Source organism: Sander lucioperca, chromosome 15, assembly GCF_008315115.2.
Source record: "Sander lucioperca isolate FBNREF2018 chromosome 15, SLUC_FBN_1.2, whole genome shotgun sequence".
Taxonomy (NCBI): Eukaryota; Metazoa; Chordata; class Actinopteri; order Perciformes; family Percidae; genus Sander; species Sander lucioperca.
This window is the reverse complement of record NC_050187.1, coordinates 17694048-17718921: the sequence shown is the minus strand read 5'-3', so window position 1 is coordinate 17718921 and position 24874 is coordinate 17694048. Positions and strand designations below refer to the sequence as shown.

General features: G+C 37.1%; 1 protein-coding gene across 3 annotated transcripts in view; it reads right to left on the bottom strand.

Annotated features, from left to right (window-relative positions):
* eys (eyes shut homolog) overlaps positions 1-24874 on the bottom strand; it is a 167769-nt gene that overhangs the window by 106961 nt on the left and 35934 nt on the right. For 2 of the 3 annotated variants that reach the window (XM_031303278.2, XM_035991979.1), the window contains 11 exons: positions 21757-21879; positions 19314-19427; positions 17085-17207; positions 16262-16375; positions 15231-15464; positions 13267-13389; positions 13049-13162; positions 9374-9487; positions 8439-8552; positions 4945-5142; positions 3110-3231 (listed from right to left, as the gene is read on the bottom strand). In XM_031303278.2, coding sequence (XP_031159138.2) covers positions 3110-3231; positions 4945-5142; positions 8439-8552; positions 9374-9487; positions 13049-13162; positions 13267-13389; positions 15231-15464; positions 16262-16375; positions 17085-17207; positions 19314-19427; positions 21757-21879 — 1493 coding nt within the window. The remainder of the gene's footprint in view (positions 1-3109; positions 3232-4944; positions 5143-8438; positions 8553-9373; positions 9488-13048; positions 13163-13266; positions 13390-15230; positions 15465-16261; positions 16376-17084; positions 17208-19313; positions 19428-21756; positions 21880-24874) is intronic. The other variant, XM_035991978.1, reaches the window with a different exon arrangement.

Here is a 24874-nt window from a genome sequence, read left to right as displayed (position 1 = left end):
CATTCAGGGTATATTACATGTTTTGTATGGAAAGGCATTTTCATAGACAAGCAAACATGTAAAACATGTTTGATTAAGATTTGTCTGGATTTCTTAATAACCAATTAATATGTTTCTACTTTGAATTAAGAATCAGATTTATATACAGCTCCTACCCTTAATCTTTTTAACTCCTCCATTCAGAGCAGTATGTGGGCTACTTGTCCTTTGTTTTATTTAAATTGCAATCTGCATTATGATAATCATGGCAAGAGAGATGAATGGTCTGTTGTCTATTACTTTCCAAGGTAGCAGTTTAATTTTAATTCCTTTTTGCATACAGGATGACTGAAGTCATATGGTCAAGGGTTTTTCAGGCTTCCTCAATGCCAGCATCCTGTCTAAAGGTCTTGGCTGCTGCTGGTTGAATGCATGCTAATCTGTATTTCATACACTGGAGGGGAGCCGTTAAACTTTGTCTGATATAATTTGTACACTGTGGGCTCTATGGGGGCGAGGGGAAAATGCCGTCATTTCTTGACAAATTAGATACCACCAGGAGACTCCTATTGCTTACCCCTGGCAATAGAACATAATCTCATTTTTGCTGCTAAGTCACCTTCAGGGAACGCAATTCTCCAAAATAAGCTAAAGCTCTGTAGGACATGGTGTTCAGAGAGAGGAATAGCTGCACTGTAAACAAGACTAGGATGAAGGGTTTCCAAAAACTGTCCCCATTTGAATAATGAGTGGAGAAAAAATATATAATGGTTAAACAGAGAACAGTGTGACTAGAAACATATTGGTTACAATTTCATTCCATTCCCTCACATCAAACCCAATTCTCCTCTAATGCAGTGTCCTTTTGTCTTTGCATTTGGAGTATTCAGTTTATCCCTGAAAATGACACTGAAATGTTTTAACTATGATTTTGTGCTGGGGCAATTTTGAAACCTTGTCATAGAATCCCTTGTAGACTATGTCATAATATAGAGAGGGAAAATGAGCATTTGTCCTTCAGTTATCCTGAAATTGCTACAGTAGCACTTTCTTGAAACCAATGTGTCTTGATGACAACATAAGAAAATGCTAGTATGCCTTTGGTATTGCCTATGAATAGATAAGAGATAAATGTACCAATAAAAGCCTAAAGTTAGTTTTTGATGAGATCATTTTCCATGCCAGTATACTTTGTTTAGTAAGTGATGGAGAGGAAACAAAAGTAATATTTCTAACACAATGAAATGTAAAAATATGACATGTTGGCTTTGAAACCTCAAAAGCATGGTTTAGTAATCCATAACATGGCTTTAATTAATTTAAATTATAGACCATTATTGAGACGTTTCTATGGAAGAAGTTGACTGTCACAAGTTTAGAAAAATCTTGAAGTTGAACTTTGAAAGGTTGAAATTAGAAATAAGGAGTAATTAATTTGTCTTTGTGACAAAAACAATTAAAGAAAATTGTTATTACAGAATGGATACTTTTTAAGGGAAATACTTGTGAGAGAAAATCTTTCTTTTTTTAGTCTCACCATGTGGCTCCTCCTGGATGTCATAGGCTCAAATGCATTGTTAAATATATCTCATCTTTCTTACATATATTATAAGTTTGAAAAGCACAAACTCATTTTAAACCTGAACATTAGGTATGGACTATACACCAGAAGTTATCTGTCTTTGTCTAAAGGAAAAAAAACCCAAAGACTTTATCTGTGACACATCTGCTCCACCACTGCAATCTGTTAGCAAATAAGCAGCTGTTGGAAAAAGGCCCCTGGTACTCATTGCACAGTTTGTAAGCAGCATGCAGCTCCCAAGGCCTTTTTGCAGCTGCAACAGATCAATGTTATTGGCTTAAAAACACTTGAATAACTAGAGAAGCAGAGCTGTGCCTTGCAAAAACAAAAGTCTTAAATTGTTCTCTTAAACCCAAGTGTGTGCATCTGAAACATCAGTACAGAAGGACCAGCACACTTGGAATACAATTTACTGAGAACAATGATAATTTAAAAAATCACTTTGTCTTTGATGTAGGAAAAGCCTAAATTTCACAAACTCAGTTTTCCTTCATCATTTTAACAAGCGTTCACAGAAAATCATCAGACCCCTGCAGCTACTGTGCAAGGCAGACCAGGCCTGTCTTGTTTATCCTAAATATCCTACTACTGCAGTTTAATCCAAAACGCTAAATTAGCTTAACTAAGCTGTAACTGTAGTGCATTTTTCAGAAAGTACACTACTGTGCAAGTGGCCTTTTTTACCGCACATTTGACATATGCATTCAGAATTTCCTGCCTGTGCCTACGCATGCTTTAGCTAGCCAGGTATGACAGACCCTGCAACCATCAACGGAGAATATACTGTATTATAGAGAGGCTTACAAAATGTAAAGTCACTGAATGGCTTTACAAACATCTAAAATGAAGTACCAACTCTGGTGTTTTCCAAATGATTCATGATCTAGAAGTTAATCCTAAAGATAATCTATTTAAATGTTGAATTACTATTGTAAACTTAATTTCCACATATACTTTGGTAACCTATTGGTCATATTGGCACATTAAAAGCTCAGCCCACAAGGCATAAAGGGCCTAACTGGCAGGATTTGTCCATTATGAGATAAAATAATGAGAATGAGGTGCATACATTATTTATTATATATATTTCCTGTTCCTATCTTGTTTCACCCAGACAGCTGGCACTTAAAACATACTTGCATCTCCTCCTGCTGAACCAATTTACCAATAAGACCAATAAAGTCTGCCAGATTTGCCTACAATATCTAAACCTGATTGTTGTACAGATGTAGCAGAGCCCAGAGCCATGCAGACACTATTTTATTATTTTTAATAATACACCGCTATTCATGTTATTGCACAGTTGTTTATATTTTACTGCAAGAGAAATGCTTTCAAACATTAACTGCATGACAGTCATCAAAGGTAATAGGCAATGCCTTATGTGATTTAGGTCTATCAATTTTCTTTTTTTTATAATAAACTGTAGTGCTTTTCAATGAGTTACCTACTGTAGTGATTTACAGAACATTGTGCCATTATAAAGCCTTTTAAATGCCATTATATCAGACCATTATACTGCCAAAAAAAAAAAAAGTGTCTACTTACCAGATGGAGGTCCTTACATATTGAGTTTGTACTGCACAAACTGTTCCCACAGTCATCAATGTCTTGCTCACATCTCAGCCCAGCATAACCAGGATTGCAAAGGCAGTGAAAGCCGTCTACAACTGAAAGAAGATCAGTGGGACAGTTACAACACCTTGCATCATAAAATAATTCACTCTACTCTGCTAATGTACAACATCTCTACACAGGTAAGTGCTGATTACGTCTATAAAGCACAACCACCCACTGTGATTTCATTTTTTAATGGATATGACCATTGAAATAAAACACCGTGTGCTCTATCAATCAAACCTGTTGTTGCTAAATCTATGTGACAGGTTACCACGCTCTGCATCAACCTGACAGAGTTTGACACTCTAACCATCTTTAAATGAACCTCTTTGCAATGGCCATTCAGTCTCTTTTCTCCTACTACTTTCCTCGTCCCCCGTCTGTACTTATTCGACTTTTCGTCAATGAAAGCCTGAAAGCCTTGTCATTTGTTTTCACACTCTCAACACACTTGCAGCACACTGAATGAGCGGGGAAGAAGCACAATGGGAGAGAGCCCATTTTGAGGGCCATTCTTTATTCAGATGTTACAAATACACCAATTTCTTCCATCAGAAGTTAAAATCTCCCACATCTAATAATCCATTCCTTCCTCTCTTTAATTATTAATTATGTTAAAGTGGGATGCATCATTCTGTTTCTCCAACACAACACTGGTGTACAGGCAGCCAGTGACAGAGGTAATTGCACTTCTTACTGGAGTGAATTTATTACTTCCCCAGTCAGGATCCCAGGATTCTTCATTATCCCAAAGATTTACCACGTAATCTATGCTGTCACTCTGTCTTGGTGCGTGTAGCTCCTATTACTCTCATTAAATGCTTTAGGTCCTGGGTGGCAGCAGCATTACTCATCTCAGCCACTGTGGCTATGCAGTGCTCTCCCTGGTGGCTGGCTGGCTGGCTGGCTGCTGCTGAGCGCCGGCCAATAGGTCCTAGAGGCCTGCCTCACTAACCTAAGGTGAACTGGCTACACTGGCGATTAGTCAAGACAGCTTGCTGAGGTCTATTGAAGCACAGTGAAGGATAGGATACTCTTAGATAGCATTCCACTGCTATCACTGTTTTGTTCCGGCATAAGCCAGTTGAAACAACATTGGCAGGATTTGTTGAAATGCCACGAAGGCTAGAAAGTAATATTACAGCAGCACAGATATTTTGCTACTGAGGGAAATCTAATTTGACTCTGCACAGTAATTGCAGGCATCTTAAAACAAAATATTTCATGGAAATGTGAGCAATTTTCAAATGTTGTCCTTTACAATACACGTAAAATTAATACATTTACAATCATTGACCAATTGGTGATAAATAGGCCTCAACTTTAAGATTATTATTTTGATCAATGAGTTTTTAATCACGTATGCTAGAGACCAGATAGCCTTTAATTGTATTAATGTAGCCATTTATCATCCATTATTGAAATTACAACACAACATTGAAGCTTAATTGATTTTCTTTTACAGTTATGTTAAGGAACTAATCCAGCCTAGTCCAGCAGGCAATGTCCTGGATCCTCACATCAGAAGAAATAACTCCACTCCTATAACACTCTTATTAGCTGCAATGGTGACCTCATTGAAAACTGCCTGTCAGACTGTAAGTGAGCAGAACAAATTTGACAGATTCACTGTGTGTGTGTGTGTGTGTGTGTGTGTGTGTGTGTGTGTGTGTGTGTGTGTGTGTGTGTGTGTGTACATGGAGGTTTGCTTCCATCTTGAGTGTCTGTTATTAAGCATGTTGGCAAGATAGGCTGTTTCCTACCATCATAGCAAAAGCCGTGAAAACAGGGGCTGGAGCTGCACTCATTCACATTGATTTCACAGCGGGGGCCAGTGAAGCCCCGGGAACAGTGACAGCGGAAACCCAAAGGGAAATGGTCCTGATCCAACTCCTCCACACACACTGCACCGTTCTCGCACGGATTACTGGCCTCACAAGGTAAGAACTCACAATTATGACCTGGAATGAGGCAAAGAAACACACATATCTGAACCATCCAGCAGACAACAATATGCCTAGAAATGCAATAGAACTGCAAACCTGGGGTTGTTAAAAGTTACACCCTAATGTATGTTTCCTTGAACACATACATGTGGTAGATTACATGCTGTGTCAAACTCACACACAAACGACCAAATGAAACAGGAATATTAAAAATGTTCCAGTAGAAGCTGATCCAGAGTCCTCTTGTTTATTTTTTAACCAATTTAAAATTACTGTAATTTTTTAAATATAATTTCTTGGAAATCTTGCATTTTTCCCCATGCAGCAGTTTTCCGTATACTACTAAATTTATAAACATTCAAAATTCTAAATATTTGCAATCACAGATTATCCTCACAGATATATTGTCAATCAAACACTCTGGATGCGGTTTTAGATGCATTTTAGAACAGTTTCATCCATTTCAATGACTGAACAATAGAAATGAAATGGCTGATGTTATTACAGTTGATGTTATTACAGTACCTAAACTTACAAGTTTTGTGCTTGTGACAAACAAATTACCAAATCAATGGTCTCTGTCCTCAGTCCTGATTGGCAGTCATGTTCCATGCTGATTTATTAAAACAACTCATAAAAGCACACCTGTGGCTGTGAAGCACTCAATTTCCATACTAATGTACTAACTTGAAAGTCATAATTTGCAATATTAAGATTTTTGTGTCACTTAACCGTCACTTTGTTTTAGCAAACTGCTAGAACTGTACAGAGAAATTAAAATGCCAGACATAATATTCAGATCATGCATGAATCTTTTGAAGAAAATCACTTTTCCCAAGGACAAATAAGAAAGTTATAAAACACAAACAAATGGAATGAAAGAACATGCATATACACATATTGTCTCAACAAAGCAAGTAGAACATTAATCAGCCCACACAATGTATATTCAATTTGTGAATAACAAATGTTGAATGTTGCAAAACAAGCAAAACTAGACGTAACACAATGCTTATGTGTCCTACCTCTGATAATTTCTGTAAAACATGTTGAGAAAAAAATGATGATTAGGACATTCTTACAGAAATTGCTGCAATAATCTGATGCGTAAAAAAAACAAATCATTTGTAGAAGAAGTAAATGGGTTCTGCATGCTTTAATCAAAAGTATATACAAGGAACATTATTGCTTTTGGCTGAGCCAGCAGTTTGTAGTAGCCACAGATGATGAAAGTTCAGTCAGCATATTACATAGAAACTTAGTGAAATATTAAAATGTTGTACTTTAATATTGTGATTCAACAGCTCTTTTGTAGATAGTTTCATAGTGGAACTACTTCATGACCAGGCAATAGCTAGTTTCCTTGGGAAAGAAGTGGCAGCACTATTATTGTCAAACACACAATGCTTTCAAAATGCTTAGTTAACTGGCCATTGTATAAGAGGAGAGCAGTATTACAGCTGCATAAGGCAATATTTTGATATAAACATTGAATCAAATCACTCTCTGTAATGTGAAAGGAATGCCAAAAGACCTGCCAATCTCATTGAGAACCAACAACCTATTCTACAGCTGTTTGCAGCTTTCAGTCCCAGCCGCTTAGTACAGCAACATTTCCACTGCCAAGTCCCTTATTTTAGTATTATCACTTTGTACTGTGGCTATCTATTATTTGGAGATACTACTAGGCTTGGCGAAAGAGTGAAATTGTGTATCAAATCAAAGGAGACAAAGAATTTCTAATTGCTTTAGACACACTTTGCTTCTCAAATGTGTGATCGAGGAAGATGAATGAGTTGCTAATTGGGTCTAACAACAATCTGGTACAAACCAAGGCTTGTGCTTTTGTAAGATGTAGCATTGACGTAGCACTGGAAACCTTCGGCTACTAAGTGATTTGTGCAGATTGGGACTGAAAACAGTAATTATTTTGAGGTGATTCTAAGTTACTGTATGGCACACACATGCTTATTACGACGCAATCCTGTTACATACAGTACTTGTATTTAGTTTTAATTACAAGTCCCTTTACCTTTGACTATAAAAAGCAACCACATCACAATGTGGCCACTGCCATCCTTTATACATGTAGTGGGAATGGTGTTAGATGGGTAATCAACTGTGCCTCATTTCTGCCATACTTTCTATAGTGCTTTGAATAGACAGCTGAAGACTTCCATATTCATTTCCATATTCTTAGACTTAACGGTAGAGTCTCTACTCCAACATGCACAGTCAACAGTCGATCTCTAATAATGACAAACAGCTCATGTTGGTTGTAAACCATATTCAGAAAATTGCAGTCATTACCAACAAGCTGTGCCAACAAGCAAACATCCTTAAAAATCTGGTCATTTAAGATTTTTTTTTCTTTGATTATTTGTTTATGGAGGTACAAGTAGTGTAGGACCTGCTACATCCTAAATCTACCTAACAGCAGCAACTGATAAATCCTAAAGTAATACATTTCTATTGTGATAACCAGCCATGCCTAATTATTTCTAAAGTATTAGCACAATTTATAAATGTTTTGTTGATTTCTTAAGGTAATTAAAGGTTCCATATTATGCTCATTTTCAGGTTCATACTTGAATTTGGGGTTTTTACTTAAGTTAAAAAAAATATATATATTTTTTCTTATACTGTCTTTCTGAATATACCTCTGTCTGAAAAGCTCAGTTTTAGCGCTTGTCTCTTTAAGCCCCCCTCTCGAAAAAGCTCAGTCTTCTCTGATTGGTCAGCGTTTCCGGGTCTTCCTCATCTGTGCTCTTGGCATCTCTGCACCCTCACTGCAGCCGGGGAAGGACTGTAACAGCACTTTAGCTGCACCTTCTACCTATATAAGGTATAGTTGTGACATCACAACCGTCCTGAAGTCATGACGGCTCTTTAAAAGGCACAATTTTTGAATACGGCCTGTGTGCATTTCTCTGTGGATTGAGACTTTCACAGTATTTATATGGCACCTCAACCTACTTTATAATAAAGAGTCTGAATCTCTTCCCCTTTTGGTAAAATAATCCTTCACCCATCAACATTTTTATTTTCATTGAAATGCAAAGATAATGGCGTACAGTGAGGCTAGCTCTATCCTCTGACTAAAATATCAAAGATGTCATTTGTGTGGCAGAAGCAAACACCATAGCCTAAATCTCACTAATAACTTGAGTTGTCTTTATTTTACCACAGTTAGCAAATGAAGACATACTCATTTTGTTGAGACATATGAAGTGAGTTCAGACAGGTGAAAATAATAGTATGTGAACTTAATTAACTTTGCTTTCTGTCTCCATTCCCTCAGTGCTCTTTACCTTTAAATGGAGCCACACATTGGCAGAAGTAATTACCAGGCTGGTCAATGCAAGTGGCTCCATTCTTGCAGGGAGATGAAGCACACTCATCAATGTCAAGTTCACACTCTGTACCTTTGACAGAAAAGAACACAAGGGTCGCTGGCATTAATGTTTGGCTTTTCGAAAACAGTCAATGTTAAAATCACAAAACACATCATTGCAGTATCTCTAAGTTGAATCCGAAGAGAAGCCAAGTTTTTCTCTCTCAGAGATGATGGCTTGCACAGTAATGTCCATACTACAGGCGGGTTAATATAATTTTGGAACAACCAACAAACTTTCATCTGGGAATAAACAGGGGTTGAATATAATAGATAAACAATATGAACTTCCTGTAAAATAATTGGGTTCAGGTTTATTTTTTAGTCAATTCTGATCATAAAAATTAAGTGCTGAATACAGCTACAATACCTGAGAGGACTCTCTATGGTGCCGCAGCAAGGTATGAAACAGCAAAGGTATCTTCAACACATTATTCATAGGGATTATTGTTTGTAATGCACTGAACCTGGCTCTGTGTGAATTATCAGCAATTATTAAGAAACAGTTCAAAAGCTGTTACTGTGTTTGACTTCTACGGGTGGAAATACATGATCTTTGTTTTAATCACGAACCATTATTCATCTTTGTCCTTTAACAGTTGGCATCGCAGCACCACACGTGGGGACATAATTATTCTGGGTTCTGCTACTCTGCTGTCTCTATACTATAAAGAGGAGCTGCTGATGGCGGCTGACTTCACTTTGAAATGTACTTGTTTTAATGGCAATACAGAATTTATGAATAAAGATATGATTGTCCGAATATGTTGCACATATGCACTGTACATATCATTAATGTGAAAACATGCAAAGATACTCCTCAGCTAAATACATGCAAGTGCATTCACTTACCTGTAAAGCCAGGCATACAGACACATCCATAGCCATGAACGAGGTCAACACACGAGGCATTGTGCAGGCAGGGTGAGGATATGCACTCGTCTATGTTGACTTCACAGTAGTTGCCTGTAAAGACATGAGAGTTTAATGAGTCAGTGGGCACACATGTCCAAACATTTCTATACTGCAGCTTTGATTTGTAACATTTTATGACTCACTTTCCCTCAACTTAGTAAAATGTATGTTACATTTGACTTAAAGTCTCTTTGCGTTGAATTTGAAATTTGATGATTGGTGACAGTTTCAATCCCTTGGTTGCAGTATTTTAAGACAGTTGTCACAAAAATGAAGTCAGCCTGATATTTCGCTTGTGCATTTTGCAACACATGGAATAAACACATTTTACTGTTATGCTAGCAAAATTAAATTTGACACTGATATTTTATTTTGGATATTTAACAAATATGGGCTTAAATCAAGTTGTAACAGATAAGCAACTGTACTGTTACAACACTAAGAGATTGTCATCTTTCTGTCCAAACAGCATACCCTAAGTAGCTGATTTATATATATTTATATTGTAAATGAGAAAAAAAGCTAATGTAATATAGAAAACAGATTATTCTCTTGGTTTTTCCTTTCTAATTTGTTTACTCTGAAAATACAAAGCAGATTAGCTGCACACAAACTAAGCCGTAAAATGATTTTCTTTTGCATTATCACTATTTCACAAATTTCAAGTCGCTGTAAGCTTTGGAGGAGGCTGGAATATAGTGTGAAATACCAAAGTGAGAAGATGTCTCTGAATTAAAGCAACATTCCATGTGATTACAGTGTACTGTTTGTCCCGCTTTTGTAACACTACAAAGGTCTAAATTGAGCTTGTTTTATAACCTCATCACCTCCCATGTGGCCTGGATGTGGCCTAAAGGCTAGCATGAATTCATTGTTGACACTGAGGTTTTCTTAGAGATGTAGCCCAGATTATCTTTGAACCATTAGCAACAAAAATCAATCACGGCACACAGAGTACTGGCCAGATTACCATGAAACTGGGTACGCACATTCATGCTTCCAAAAGGATGATTACTGCTCCATGATGTTCCTCTAGTGCTAGTTTTGCATTGCCAGACCTATCACTCTAGTGGCAACATCTGGCCATGACATTTACTGCTCAAATGAGAATAAACCTTTAACATTTTTGGCAGCTCAAATAGACAACTTTGTACGCAAGAAATTGAAAAATAAATCTCTAGATTTTTTAATGTGTTTTTAGAATTTGATGTGGATATTGGTCCCCAGTGGATGACTCCTAATGTCTATGTGACCCCCTTGACCTTTACTCTAGTGTCACCATTAGACCATTTTTTGCTACTTGCACAAAGTATAATGTAATAGTGTAATGCAATTTGCTTAACATGTTCATGCTCCCATATGTATAAACCCTTTGGATTTTAATGACTCCATGCCCTTTCCTCTGTCACCATCCTAAAGATAAACACTATATTTTAGCCACAATGTGGGTAAGAACAATTAGGGTCAAGCAAAACCAAAATTACTATAACTTTGTTTATTCTGACAGCATCTAGGGTCTGGTAGTGGTACTTCGGAGTGCTAGTTTTGTTGATGAATGGATGAGCATCTGAAGATGTTGCTTTTACAATATAAATCTCAAATCACAAAGGATAAATCTCATCACATTAATTTAAGAACACTTCACTATTTCTTTGCAGATAGAAACATAATACTACTACTACTACTACTACTACTACTACTACTACTACTACTACAACAAAGTCAATCTATTCTATATTGTTTAGGAGCACAAAACAGTTTTTTTCTAAAAGCAACTGTATCATCCATTTAAGTATTTATGATTTTAGTATCTAAGATACCTGCACAATTAAGCACATCATGCCACACACTATGAGCAGAGACTGTCGTTTCCCTCTTCACGTAAAAAATATTGCCCTGATGGGATTTCTGTGGCTCCTTTGTAACTGTGCTTCAATAAAAGGTTTCCATTGAGAGGCGTCAAGGTTGAATGAAATGTGATCTGTGTTTGTTCCCATACATTTCCCTCCGGTCGAGGCAGATGGCCGCCCACCTAGTCTTGCATTGCCAGACCTATCTCCACTGTGCTGTGTCAGCACTGCAGTATGGCCTGGCTACACCGCCTATCTATTCTGGAATAGGGAGAATAAACTCTCTTGCTTGTTTGTATATCTTTAAACCAATCACAACTTTCCTGGGGCAGCGCTAAGCCCGATAGTGGAATTAGTGAGAGGGGATGAGTCTATGGTGCGTGGGAGACGTGCCGGATGTCAGGCTTTATCCCAACAATGTACATCGGTTGAACCAGAATACCTCCCACCTACAGCCAGGTTCTGTTCGAGGTTTCTGCCGGTTGAAATACGTTTTTTCCTCTGTAAAGTGTCCTGAGATAACTTCTGTTATGATTTGACACTATAAATAAAATATAATTGATTTAAATAGAATTCTTAAAAACGTGCAGGTGGCAGCCAGAGTATAGTATATATATTTATTTCCCCGTAATTTTAAAGTACCACCTGTAATTTAAGGAGAAGAGCTGTGACTATAAAACATGAAGTAAAGCGAGGGAAAATTATTAGCTCCAGCCCCAAGCATGAAAAGGTATAAGTACTTAAAGTAGTTCTGTTCGAATGAACTACAGATCCGCTACCTGATCTGGCAAACTTGCATAATGTAATGTAATGGACAATTCCGCTTCCAACCTGTAGGGGGACCGAAGCGGGAAAAATACTCTAGTGTTGCTTTAATATGATATCCACAGTTCAGCTGTGAGCATAGCTCTTGCCACTTTTCCTGAAATCTGATTAGAGCCACCCATGTTTCAAATCGAACCGATCACACTGTATAATGAATATATGAGTAAGGTTAGAAGATCTATATGGGAATTGAAGTTAAAAGTTAAAAATCACATTTAGCAACGTTAATACTGTAGAATAAGCAAGATGTTCTGTTTGCCGTGGTATGTAACGCTATATTATACTTTATGTACACCTATTGATTGGAATGGAAATAGAAAGTGATTGTGAAAGTGAACACTTGACCAAGCAGACTGTAAAAGACATGCTCAGCCATGTACTGCATGGACATGTACTGTGATAGCACAAGTTAACACTCAAGAGAACACAATATAGATAAACATACTTAAAAGTGCACTCATACATGATGATGCATGATGTTGGAATTATCTCTTAGAAAAGTTTCATTGCAAAATTAAAAATGTAAAGAGTTTTTATTAAATTACATGACACATGAACATTTTAACTATTACCACTCTTGTGACAACCAAATGTATAGACAAAATACATATAAAATGTTTCACTTAATGTAATCACTTATTTACCATCATTGAGTAAGATCCATGCTGATCACTTGAGGGTTAAGGCACCCACAGGTTTCCGTTTGAATATCTATTTTGGCTGAATTCGAAGTTCTATTTCTAAGTCAGACATTACATGAAAATTGTCTAAGTGCATTCATAATACCTATATTTCCTCTTATATATACCCATAGCCATGAATATAACCACACTGGCACAAAGAGTCATACTGAAGTTGTCTCCCACTCATCATTCGTCACATAAACGTTTGAGCAGTGTCAAACAAACCCAGTCACGGTAAGAAGTGTTTAAAATACCTGTGATTCCAAGAGGACACTGGCAGCTGAAAGAGTTGAGCTCATCAATGCAGGAGCCTCCATTTCGACAGGGCTGGCTGAGACATTCATTTACTTCAATCTCGCAGTTATTTCCTTAGAAAGTATGAAAGGCACACAACATGTTGACACACTGCTTTTTTTTAAATAAAATGTCACTTTAACTCACACAGAACAACATCAAGATAGCTTTCACTTACCAATAAATCCAGGTGCACAGAAGCAGTTGTAGCCACCGAGAGCTTCTTTACAGATACTCAGGGCTCCACATGGTTTTACTCCACAATCAGCAATGTTTATCTCGCAAAACTGGCCTGTTAAACCTGTAGAGAGAGGACAAGATACTCTATAGGATTTCTCCATTTCAGAAGACAATCCTTTAAAGTAATGCCTGTTGGATGAATAATAACAACACCTAATAAAGAACACTAGTAGTGATCATACTCCTACTATGATTATTATTAAAGAGCAAAATAATTACAGTATTCAATTAGCTGATTTTTTTACTTCCTTTTCTTCTAATGCACAAGTAAATGATAACAATTATAATGTTGTTAAAAACCGTAGTAAGTACCACTAGGAGCAATCTTTTTGTGAATGAGTCACCAATTTGTTTTTGCAAAAGGACCCATGTGCTTTCACTGTCCAACCGTGGGTAGCGGTAATGTGTGCGGTAACGTAGCAATATACCCACAAAAGCAGAGAAGAAGACTGCTAGCAAGCAAACATGGACGTAAACAATGCAGGATTTATAATATTAAAAACATTGGTTTTGTAAACATTTTATGAGGAAGTAAATGTGTCCAACACGTTTGCTTCAAGGAAACAAATAATGCATTTCTGTAAGAAATCATGAATTTAAACATCATTTTGTTTAAAGCTATAGTGTAGTTTCTGTCTCCCCCATGAGGAATTCAAAGTATTGACAACAAAACTGTCAGCACATCCACGTGATACAAGCCTTCTGTGATCACGCACCACCCCCACCCCTCCTCCACGCAGTTGCAAGTAGCCAAGGAGGACACAGATGATTAAAAAGACACGATGGACTCTTCAGAAGAGGAAATTATCTTTGCTTGATTTTCTGTGCGCGAAACTCGCTGGATGACAACAATTTATAAACATAGCCATACTGAGAAATACAGAGATAGATTTGTGGAGCTGAAAGTCTTAATTAGCTTTGTATCAACTCATCAATGGCAATGGCTGCGTTCATTAATATAAAAAAGTTACGCACTAAAGCTTTAAGCAGTGTACCTTGAGGCACAAAATCAAAATGTATTGCAAAGCTGCATCTGACATTTACTGTAATTGTAACAGGTGATGCAATGTATGTCCATCTTTAGCAAAATTATGGATGTTTGTAATATTCAGACCAATCTAAATCTGAATATAAATAACTGATCTATTGATTCACCTTTTCCAATAATTATTGGCCATAACGGCCACTGAACACTTAATGCGTTACACTCTGTTTACTTCTTGTGAGCTGAGGACCTTAGTAGCTTATTATTAAATTTGGAAAATGATGGGTACACAATGGCCGTTGTCTGCAATTTGTAATATAAAATAATGTTTTAATAAGTAAAATGATCAAATTTGTTTGTATATGTTTCCATTAAAAACATTTAACAGGTACACTAACAGGCAAGTATTTACTACTGTATGTGAATGCTGTTATTTATTTATACTTAGCTATAATTACCTTAATAACCTCTACCTAATAATTATAAATGAATTACTGCAATGAAATGTAATCACAATAACTAATTTGAAATAGACAATTCAATTTTGAACTGACACAATCTAGTTATTACCTCATAAATATTATGTGTAATATGCTCTAATTACAGTATATTCCTTTGATGTAAACAATTCCTTTGATAAAATACCAGCAGAAGACTTTCGGATCCTAAATGGGCAAACATACATTCCAAGCATCCTCACCGCTTTGAAGTCAGCTCACAACCTGATGAACTCAGCCCTGACTTACACATTTCATAAGGATATGACATGTTGTTGCTTAAGGCCAAAGAGATTAGACTCCCACAGAGAGGGAAGCTGAACAAGCGCAAACATCAAACCACAAGTGAGTCTGCTATACACGATTCATTCGAGGAATTGCCTCCATTTGAAACAAGCCGCTGCTGGATGGTAAACCTACCTGGTAAACAATCACACTTGAACCCTCTTGAATGATCCACACATGCTGAACCATGTTGACACAGGCCATCAACACAGTGGTTTATAGGTGTTTTGCAGTGCGGCCCAGAGTAGCCTCGTTGACACACACATCTATAAGTATTTGCCAGCTCTTCACAGAGGAGAGTCCCCTCAGGGTCGCAAGGATTTGACACACATTGGTTCACAGATGAGGAGCATTCATTGCCATGGTACCCTGTAAGAGGTGGGATCAAAGCAGTGATTGATGTGTGCTGTGCTGTGTACAGTATCCTCCTGACTTCCCACGTCTGGCAGACATCATGGATTGTGATTTCACGTGCTGTCATTGCCAGTGTTTTTCCTCCTTGCTGATTTAAATTTTCTATCCAGCCAGGGCCAAAAGCACTAAAACTAAGGAGGGATTTCAGCAACAGTACACAACCTACAGAGGACAAAAACTGTGATTTTTGTCGTGTTTTTTTAACCAATTGAAACTAATTTGTGGATTTGTACATGTGCTTTCTAATGGTATTCACTAAGAGGTAAAAGCTGTTTTGGTAAAGGCACAGTAATCAACAACACTAATATATCTGTTACATGCATTAGGGCCTGGATTTAAAAGAGAGGGATTTATGCAGAATAAACCAAGAAGAGCACAATGACACACTGTGGCAATAATGATTATATAGCTTAGTATTTTTTTTTTTTATATTTGGGGGCATTTCAGCCTTTAATGGAAAGAACAGCTAGATATGAAAGGGGAGAGAGAGGGGCAAAATCGTCACAGGTCGGACTCGAACCCTGGACCTTCTGCGTCGAGGCATACACCTCTATATATGTGCGCCTGCTCTACCAACTGAGCTAACCCGGCCACAGCTTAGTATTTTTTACTCAGCACACTGTTGCATGTCTACATTTCTACATGGTATTACTATAGTATTGACTAAAGAGCAAATGACAAGTATATATCAAAACAAAAATTTAGCTTAACAAATTCATTACCAATTGACTGTTTAAAACATGCTTCAATACCTGGAGGGCAAATACATTGCACTTCCCCAGCTGAGTTGTACGAGCAGGTTCCTCCATTTCTGCAGAACTCAACATCTGATGCACATGCAGAGACAGATGTGGAGCAATTTTTACCTGAGTGGTAAATAAAGATTGTTAATTGAGCGCTATAAAAACAAACACACACAAAAACAAAGAGCACATCACCAACATAATGACACATCTCAATATCCTGTCCTACAAATGAGTTTGACTGCAGAAAGTGATGAACGTGATGAAGTAGCTTGATGTGAGGTATGCATGTGTTGGGTAATGGAGCCAGTAGTGGTGATACTACAGTATAACTGCCATATCTTTGTACTATTGCAGTTTCTTCCCACAGCCAAAGGCACACACAATTTATTTAGTCTAGTTTTCTGCTTGCTTATAGTGTCACTGTACAAACATATGAATAAAACTCCCTTGCTACTACTGCTCAACAAACATATGGGCATGAAGTATCTATTCATACAACACCAAATATCAAACTGGAGACAAAATGAGCACGTGTTAATAATGTACAGCTTAGCATTTTGTCAACATGAATCAGTAATAATGTAAGGGAAATAGCACATTTTATAGATTTTGTAAGCAATACCATCTTTAGATATTCAGGAGATACAAAGATATATTTATACTCAATCAGCTGCAGTCGTTGGGAAAATGGTGAATGAGCTCTTACATTGGACAATGGGACCACTTTGATGGCTATCACTATTGAAGAGTCATCAATCTGCACTATATTCATTAAAGCCTAAATGAAAATATGACATAGCCTATGAAAATGATGACACAGATAACTCACCAGCAAAGCCCGAAGGACAGATGCACTCATAGTCTGCAACCAGGTCAATACATGTGGAATTATTGACGCAGTACCCATGGACACATTCATCATAGTTGATTTCACAGTTCAATCCCCCAAACCCTGGAAGAAGGAGAAAGGAAGAGAAATCTCACCAGTTTATATCAGTAAACACCAGACCTGAAAAGTTATTAATTAGTATCAAATTTCACCCAAAAGCTATTTATTGCTGTTGTGAAAATTTACATGACTAGTGGAAGCTCCTCACAAGTAAACAAGTACATAATTTGGAGAGTAGACTGCACCAGTCTGTATTTGAGGAAATAAATTATATTTTGTCATACTGTGTGACATTTTTTCTAGCGATTAATTCTAAGTTATATCAGCATATTTGATATTTTAAAAATAAAAAAGTAAAAGTCATGAAGTAAAAGTGAGTGCTGCCAATTTCTGACATTTAAGTCCCCCATAAATATATTCCACTGCATGGTCACGCTATAAAATGACTATCATTAGCACTGTCACACATTGCAGCTACAGGAGGCCCATGACTAATGCTTGGCTATCAGCAGCATCGGTGCAGGTCAAATTCTCATCATTTCTCAAACTGACCATGGAACCAATTTCCACCTCTCTCCATGTCATAAAATTTGACAATTATCCTGACTTCATTAAAAATGCATAACAGGCTTCACCCGCAATCAAGGTTTAATCAGAGGTATGTCTCACAGGTAAGATGTCAGCTGGACCAAAAATGATTGGAAAAATAGCTGAGATTTATTCCTTCTTACTCTAATGATGCAAGCGACAATTTCTGATGGAATGATTTCATGTGATAGGAGAAATTTAAAGCAAATATTTGTTAACCTTATGGGTATTGAACTGAAAGCCAGGAAACATGAGGAAAAGTGTAATTGAAAATCATCATGAATAAAGGTAGCAATCAACACCATATGCTAAAAAAAACAACCTCTTGTTGAGAGTAAACAGGTTTTCATTCCAAGCAAACACTCCAACAACTGAGTTCACTGATTAGTTCCTGCTCCTTGGCTCACAGTGTGCTAATCAGCAAAATGGACAAACTATGGTAACTCTCAACCCTCTATGGCACATGGACAGGTATTAAGATCAACCTTATGTTGTTGTCACATCGAGGGCATGGTGTTGGGCGAAAAAAGATGAGGAATAAGAAATTCTTCCAGTTGTGCAAAAATGGTTGAATCCTTGTACATTCCCCATGTGCATGAAGGTCGTTATCGAAGTCCTTTTCAGGACATACTGCAGTAAACTGAGTCTGCAGATAAGAAATAGTCTGTAAGAAATGTAATGTGAAAGACATACTAGTTTCTTCAGTTGGTAGCAACGATTTGCTAATGTTGAATGTTGCGTTTTCTGATTGTTGGAGATTTTTTTGCAGGGGGCAAATCCATTTTCTGCATTAATGGGTTCTTGAATTGATAATGTTAAAGTAACTAGTTCAAGGAAGGTCACATTTCTACTGTAACTGCTGAAATGATTAGAAACATTGTCCATTATAAAGATCTGAGAGGCAAGATATTTCTTTTTGATTACAAAAAAATTAAATGGATATGAGTAAACTCATAATTAGGCAACTGGCCCTATTTTTTCTCTTTACTTCTTTAAACCATTTGAGAGTGTGGACTGGATTCATGAGACAAATTAGGCTACCCTGATAATTTTTACTGTAAATATTGGTCCCATCAGAGAAATGGAAATTGATACCAGTGCTCAAAATCTGAAAGTAAACTGCAAAAGGAGATGGTTTGTACAGATTATTTAGTTTATCTGGGATTTATATATCTAGTTACGAAAAGTGAAATGAGTTGTGTCTGCATTTGTTTCCTAGATTCTTTTATAAAATGGGTTTTTCCTTGCATGGTTGTTGACCATCAGCACCAAATGGAAAACAGCCTTGCTTGTATTTTTGAGCTTTAGCTGTAGTGGAAATAACTCTTCTCTAACTTTTCATCTCCCTTTGTCGAGTTATCCAAATTATCCAAAGAAATAAGAAATACACCGCCAAACAATAAAATGGAGAAAGAATGAGTGTTAAAGTGTTTCTGAATCGTTTTTTTTATTATTATTATTTAAGTCAGGGTCATATAACTTAAGGACTAAAACTGGTTGGTTGCACACCAACAAAGTTTGAATTAGCCACATTATCATATTGTTTCGACTACTGGGGGATCTAACTGCATTGCAACTTACCCTCTGAGCAGAAGCATTGATACAGGTCAATGCCGTCCACACAAATACCACCATTCTGGCAAGGCTCTGACTCGCACTCATTGAGATTTACTTCACAAAATGACCCTCCAAACCCTGCAGCATATGTAAAAAACAAAACAAAACGCTGTAATTGGAATCCTTTTTGCCTGGTTTCATTCCTCAGCCAATTAGGATCAGCATGACTTTGTTTTCACAAACAAAAGCTGGTTTTCAAAGCCTGTATTGATTCAAAGAGCTTGCTGGGCACATGCAGACTCAGCTCACTGAATCATTTAATCATGTTTAATAAGAGCCAGTCACTGCCCTTCTGATGTATTACATTAAACAAGCCAAATCCAGTGATTTTTAAGATCAAAGTCAATCTATACACAAAGGGAACCACATTGAAACAAATAACACGCATCGGAGCACATGTGTAAATTCAATCACACACACACACACACACACACACACGCCATTAAAGAGAAGAAACATGTCAGTGTTTAGGGCACATCATTGCTGGTGCTACACAGGCTTTTTTGTATGTTAACCTCACACTTATCTACCATAGAGTATTTGTTACGTGTTTGCAATGTTTCACACAGTCAGCCAAGGATTAAACGGAGCATACGGCTCCTAAAATGCTCTTCACAATTAGGAATGTGGGGAAAAAATGAACATAAAAAGAACAGTCAGAATAAGCAGTTTTCCTTTCAAAACAATACTGTAGGGTTATATAAAAACAAGAACAACAGCCAAACAAAAGCAACTGCTGCATTGCTTAAAAGCAACTGCTGCTTAAACCTGTGGTATGACAAAAAAATGTCTCATGCTATAGTGGGGCTTTTGATGAAACAACAGCTTTTGAAGCTCAAATAAATTCATGGCAAAAATAAGCCTTGCACTGCAAAGTTGTTCCTTTGAAATAAATGCTAATGTAAAACAAAAAGATACTGCTGTCAAAAACAGTTTTATGGTCGGAAAATCACAATTATTGCCCTGCAAAGTCTGCACTTCAAGAGAGTTTAATCAAATAGAAATCTGTAAAGAATTTCCCCAGCAACCTTCATAACAAGTTAGCACTGTTTTTCATCTTTTTGCACAATTGATACAAACGCAAAATCATACAAGCAAAATGAGTTCATCAAACATTCTTAGTTCAAGGATGTGATTTAGTGTGAGTAATAACTACTACTAGGTCAAAAGGTTGACAGTATGGGATATGCAGTATAGCAAGGGAGGGTATGAGTAACATGTTTTGCAACACATTAGGTTGGCAAGCATTAGATAATACGCATGCCAAGACTGCCGACCTGAAACGTCGAAACAAGACAGCAACTCGCAGTTTGCCCTTGAGAAGTGATCTGGGGAGAGCAGCTCGCCGCAGGTTGCTTTCATTTACATAAGAAATCACTCACAATCCTTCACTTTGACATCTGCCGAGCATAAGTGCAACAGGAGTAATGAAGTTAGGGTTATTGATTGGGTTACATGAACTTCTATGTAATAGCCATTCATTTGAAAAGGTATAGCAGAGCTGGTGTGGAGTAGCGTCGACTGAATTACCATTGGTTTGGCAGAAGAAAAAAAAGATGCATTTCAAGTACCATAACTGTATCCAGAAATAAGCTGCATGGTTTCCTGTGCATGTAGACACAGTACTATACTGGCACTCTGTCACTTACTGCATATATATCCTTGACTTGCTAGAGTATGAAGCCTGATTACCCCTAGCAAGCCTCAGAGTATCTAACAGGTCAAGCCTCTTCCTCTTACTCCTGTGTTATCCCTGTCACCGCTGGAAGCGACTGCTGTGATAACACTGTCATCCTCATGGAGGGGAATCAGTGGGACTTGACTGACACACAAACAAAATAGTTTTTTTCTGCAGGAGCTGTCAAATTAACCTGCGTGAATCAGTATGAGATTAATCAGGTGGTTATGAAGGTGTCAAAATGTTATGTACCAGTTGGGGGGTATTCTTTCGATACATGGTCTAGCACATGATAAGGATTCTTATGTAGTCTTGATCTGATAAAAAAAAAAAATTATAATTTACTTTTTAGAATCCGAATCAGCTTTAATGGCCAAATAAGTGTGAACACACAAGAAATTTGACTCCGGCTTTGTTGCTCTCAAAGCACATACACAAAAAGAGACATACAGATAAAAACAAGGACAATAAAGCTAAACATTAACATTTTTTAATTATGTGCAGATATAAATTTGTATATAAAAAATGTACATATACATATACACATGTATACACATGTATACACATGTGTAAACAAACAGCTCTATGAGGATTGTAAACATATACAATACGGCAATGCAAAAGTGCAAATGGTGCTAACCCTACATACTCCTTTTAGTAAAGAGACCTTGAAGCGGTTATCAATATACCTGCATGACAAATATAACACCCGTTAAAGGTCTTCCTCACCTCTTTCACAAGTGCAAGAGACATTCTGTCCATCCTTGGTCTCAGCGCATATTAATGTATGTTCACTGCATAGTCCAAATGAGCAAAGGTCAATATCCACAGAGCAATCTTTCCCCTTGAACCCTGCAATGAAAATTGAGTTAACAATGGAGAAGGGAAACTCAGCCAAACCTTAGAAAATAAGCAAGGAGGACTGAATTCTTAAAACAACAGTAACACATATTACGGAACACATATTTATGTGGCTGTATGTTTTATTAGGTTTAGACATCTTTTCTTTAGCGCATTAATGTGGGTATTGATTCTTGCCCTTGCAATCTACCTGCTATGAAGTATGCTAATTGAGTGAATCATTGACAGAGGCCCTCCCGACCAAACTGATCTGTATCACATTTATCTGCCCCACCAAATGCACGTCTGCATGTCACTGATAGATACCCATGTCAATATCTATTGTTGTAAATAAAGCACAGACAGACAGTGTGACCGAAACTCATTACATGTTTGTACGAATAAAAATGACTTAAAGGGATAATCCTAAAATAGATTACTGTGTTTTTTCACTGACATCACACTGTTCAACCTATGCCTATTAGGTCATGTGGATCAACACATTTGCATTTAATTGTTACATTCACAAAGGCTGGGAGATTCACTTTATGGAGTCACGGACATTTCTTTTTGTCATGCTAACCAAAACCCTCTTTAACCCAGAAGCCTCTAAACAGGATGAATGTGCCCATAACCCCTGTTGCATTAATCTGAGTGCAGTGGGTGTCTGCAAAGTAGTTCTTACTCACGGACAAAGGACAGAATATTTCAAACATCACTTCCTAATCAAGACTTGAACAGGACAGTGGGTATATTAGACTATGTACTTCCTGTCTCCAGTTTCTTTACATTGTAATATCTTTCCAGAGCTGCAGACTTTACATCAACACATCTATCTAGATGTTTGATGACCTTCCAACTACCCTTTTCTCATTATATTATGTATTGCCTTGACTAGTTAATGGACAGCTATTGCCTCCAACAGAGTGTTTCAGAAGTGTTTAATAACCAATTGTGCATGCAATTCACTCCAAGGTTAATGTTGCATGAAGGAATGTCACATTTACAGTGTCACCATCTCCAAATGGGACTCCCTGTTCTATCTGACAGCTACTAGTGGCTCAGCCCAACTCTGCTGCAGAAACAAAGGCAGAAAGTGAAGCTGTTTTTCACTTTATCTCAAAATGTACAGTAGTAACAAGACATACTGTGATGTATTGTTGAATACATTAAAGCCAAGTCCTTATGTACCAATGTTCAGTGGTTAATGATAACAGCCATGGGTCATAACTATTCCTTGGCCCAGAGAACTGCTGGTCATCAGCATATTTAAGTCATCTCTCATCATCAACAACGTACTGGTTGCTTCACTGAGCTGAAAAACTGAAAATCCTGTTCGTAGATAGAAATCACCAAATACAGTTGTTACTTCTAAGTGAGTTTAATAAATAAAATGAGAAGCGGTTCAACCCTGACTGGTGCACATTGTAAAATGGTTGCCATTTTAAACGTGGTTAACATTGTGAAATGAAACAAAACTACTTGGTTAGGTTTAGTCAACAAAACTACTTATGTTTAAGTTATGTATGGTTACATATAGGAAACGATATTGGTTTGGGTTAAAAAAAAAAGAAGGTACATTTGTTAAGTAATTTAAGTTACAAATGAAAGTTATGGATTAATCGGTTTAAGACAAATGAGCATCTAATTTATGCTAAACTGTTTCAAACTATTCCTCCTAAATTTCATCTTATCTTTAATAAGTTTGGTACATAAATTAAATGGATGTGCCAAAGTCAGGTGACAATGTTATGCCAACTGCTATTGGTTCTAAACTTCCTGTACCTGTAGACTTGAATAAATGTTGCTGAATGTGTTCTGCAGTTTTAACCAAGTTTAAATGACACATGCTGCAAAATTTGATCGCGGTAAGTGGCACAACAACAGCAACTTGATACATTTAAATTGTTCTGACTTCATAGTTACGAGACTGACTCAGTGATAAGATTTAGACTTCTCCAAAAACCATGGCTGTCATTAGATGATTGGCATTGCCAATTGTTATGTGTGTTTTGAGAGCCAGGTGCAGATTAAACAACTGTATTTTCTGTCACCAAAACAACAAACTTAAAGGACTGTGCAACCCTGACTGAAGTATCCCTGAGAGCTTTCTGGTTTTATTTACAAAATATATAATATTATACAAAAAATGCTGCAATAAACACAGTACAACTGAACACAGAGATACTGTAATGTAGTTGCAAACAGGAAACTGTGGCAGGAGTGGTAAATAGTGATAGTCTTTCTTTCCTTATGTGTGTTTTTGTAGAGAGAAGCAAGCAAACCTGACAGACCATTTATCTAATTCAATTTCTGAAAAGATAAAGTGATCAGAAACACCTGTCTATAAATCTTTCAATGAAATCAAAACAATAATGGAAGCTCTACTGACACATTGGTGTTCTGTTTTTGCCCAAATCTAATTTGAGCAACGGGCAGAAAAAATAATAAGAGCAGATTATTTACAGTGATGCATTTGCTGTGTCCATAATGTCATAAAACACACACCATGTAACAGGTGCTGTGCATGTTTCAAGGCAGTAAATGTTTTAATGACTTCACCCACATTTGTGTTGATTTATGACACAGTAAAATAGAGGGATATTTGGATGAGGGAAAGGCACAGAGAACTAAAACAAGAGGCACAATGACAACAAAACAGCAGTGATATTGTTTCACTGCATCATATTCAAACAACTTAAGTCTGAGGCTAGACTTTCAAAAGAATACTAAATATCCAACAAAACCTGTGCAGTTATTCTGCCTTTGTGGAATATACTGAGAAAATAATTTATCAAAACAGACCGTTGCCCGGAGTGTATTTTGTATCAGGTCAACACCTATGTTTTGTGGATTTTATTTGTCAAATATTTTTCTGTAAATCCTGTTCTTTGTATTGTGACTGTTTACTATTGAATGTGACATTGGACTGTGGCATTCTGCTTTGTGCAATCAAGTAGTGATTAAGTATTTTATTACCAGAGGGCATAGTAAAATCAGCCGCACA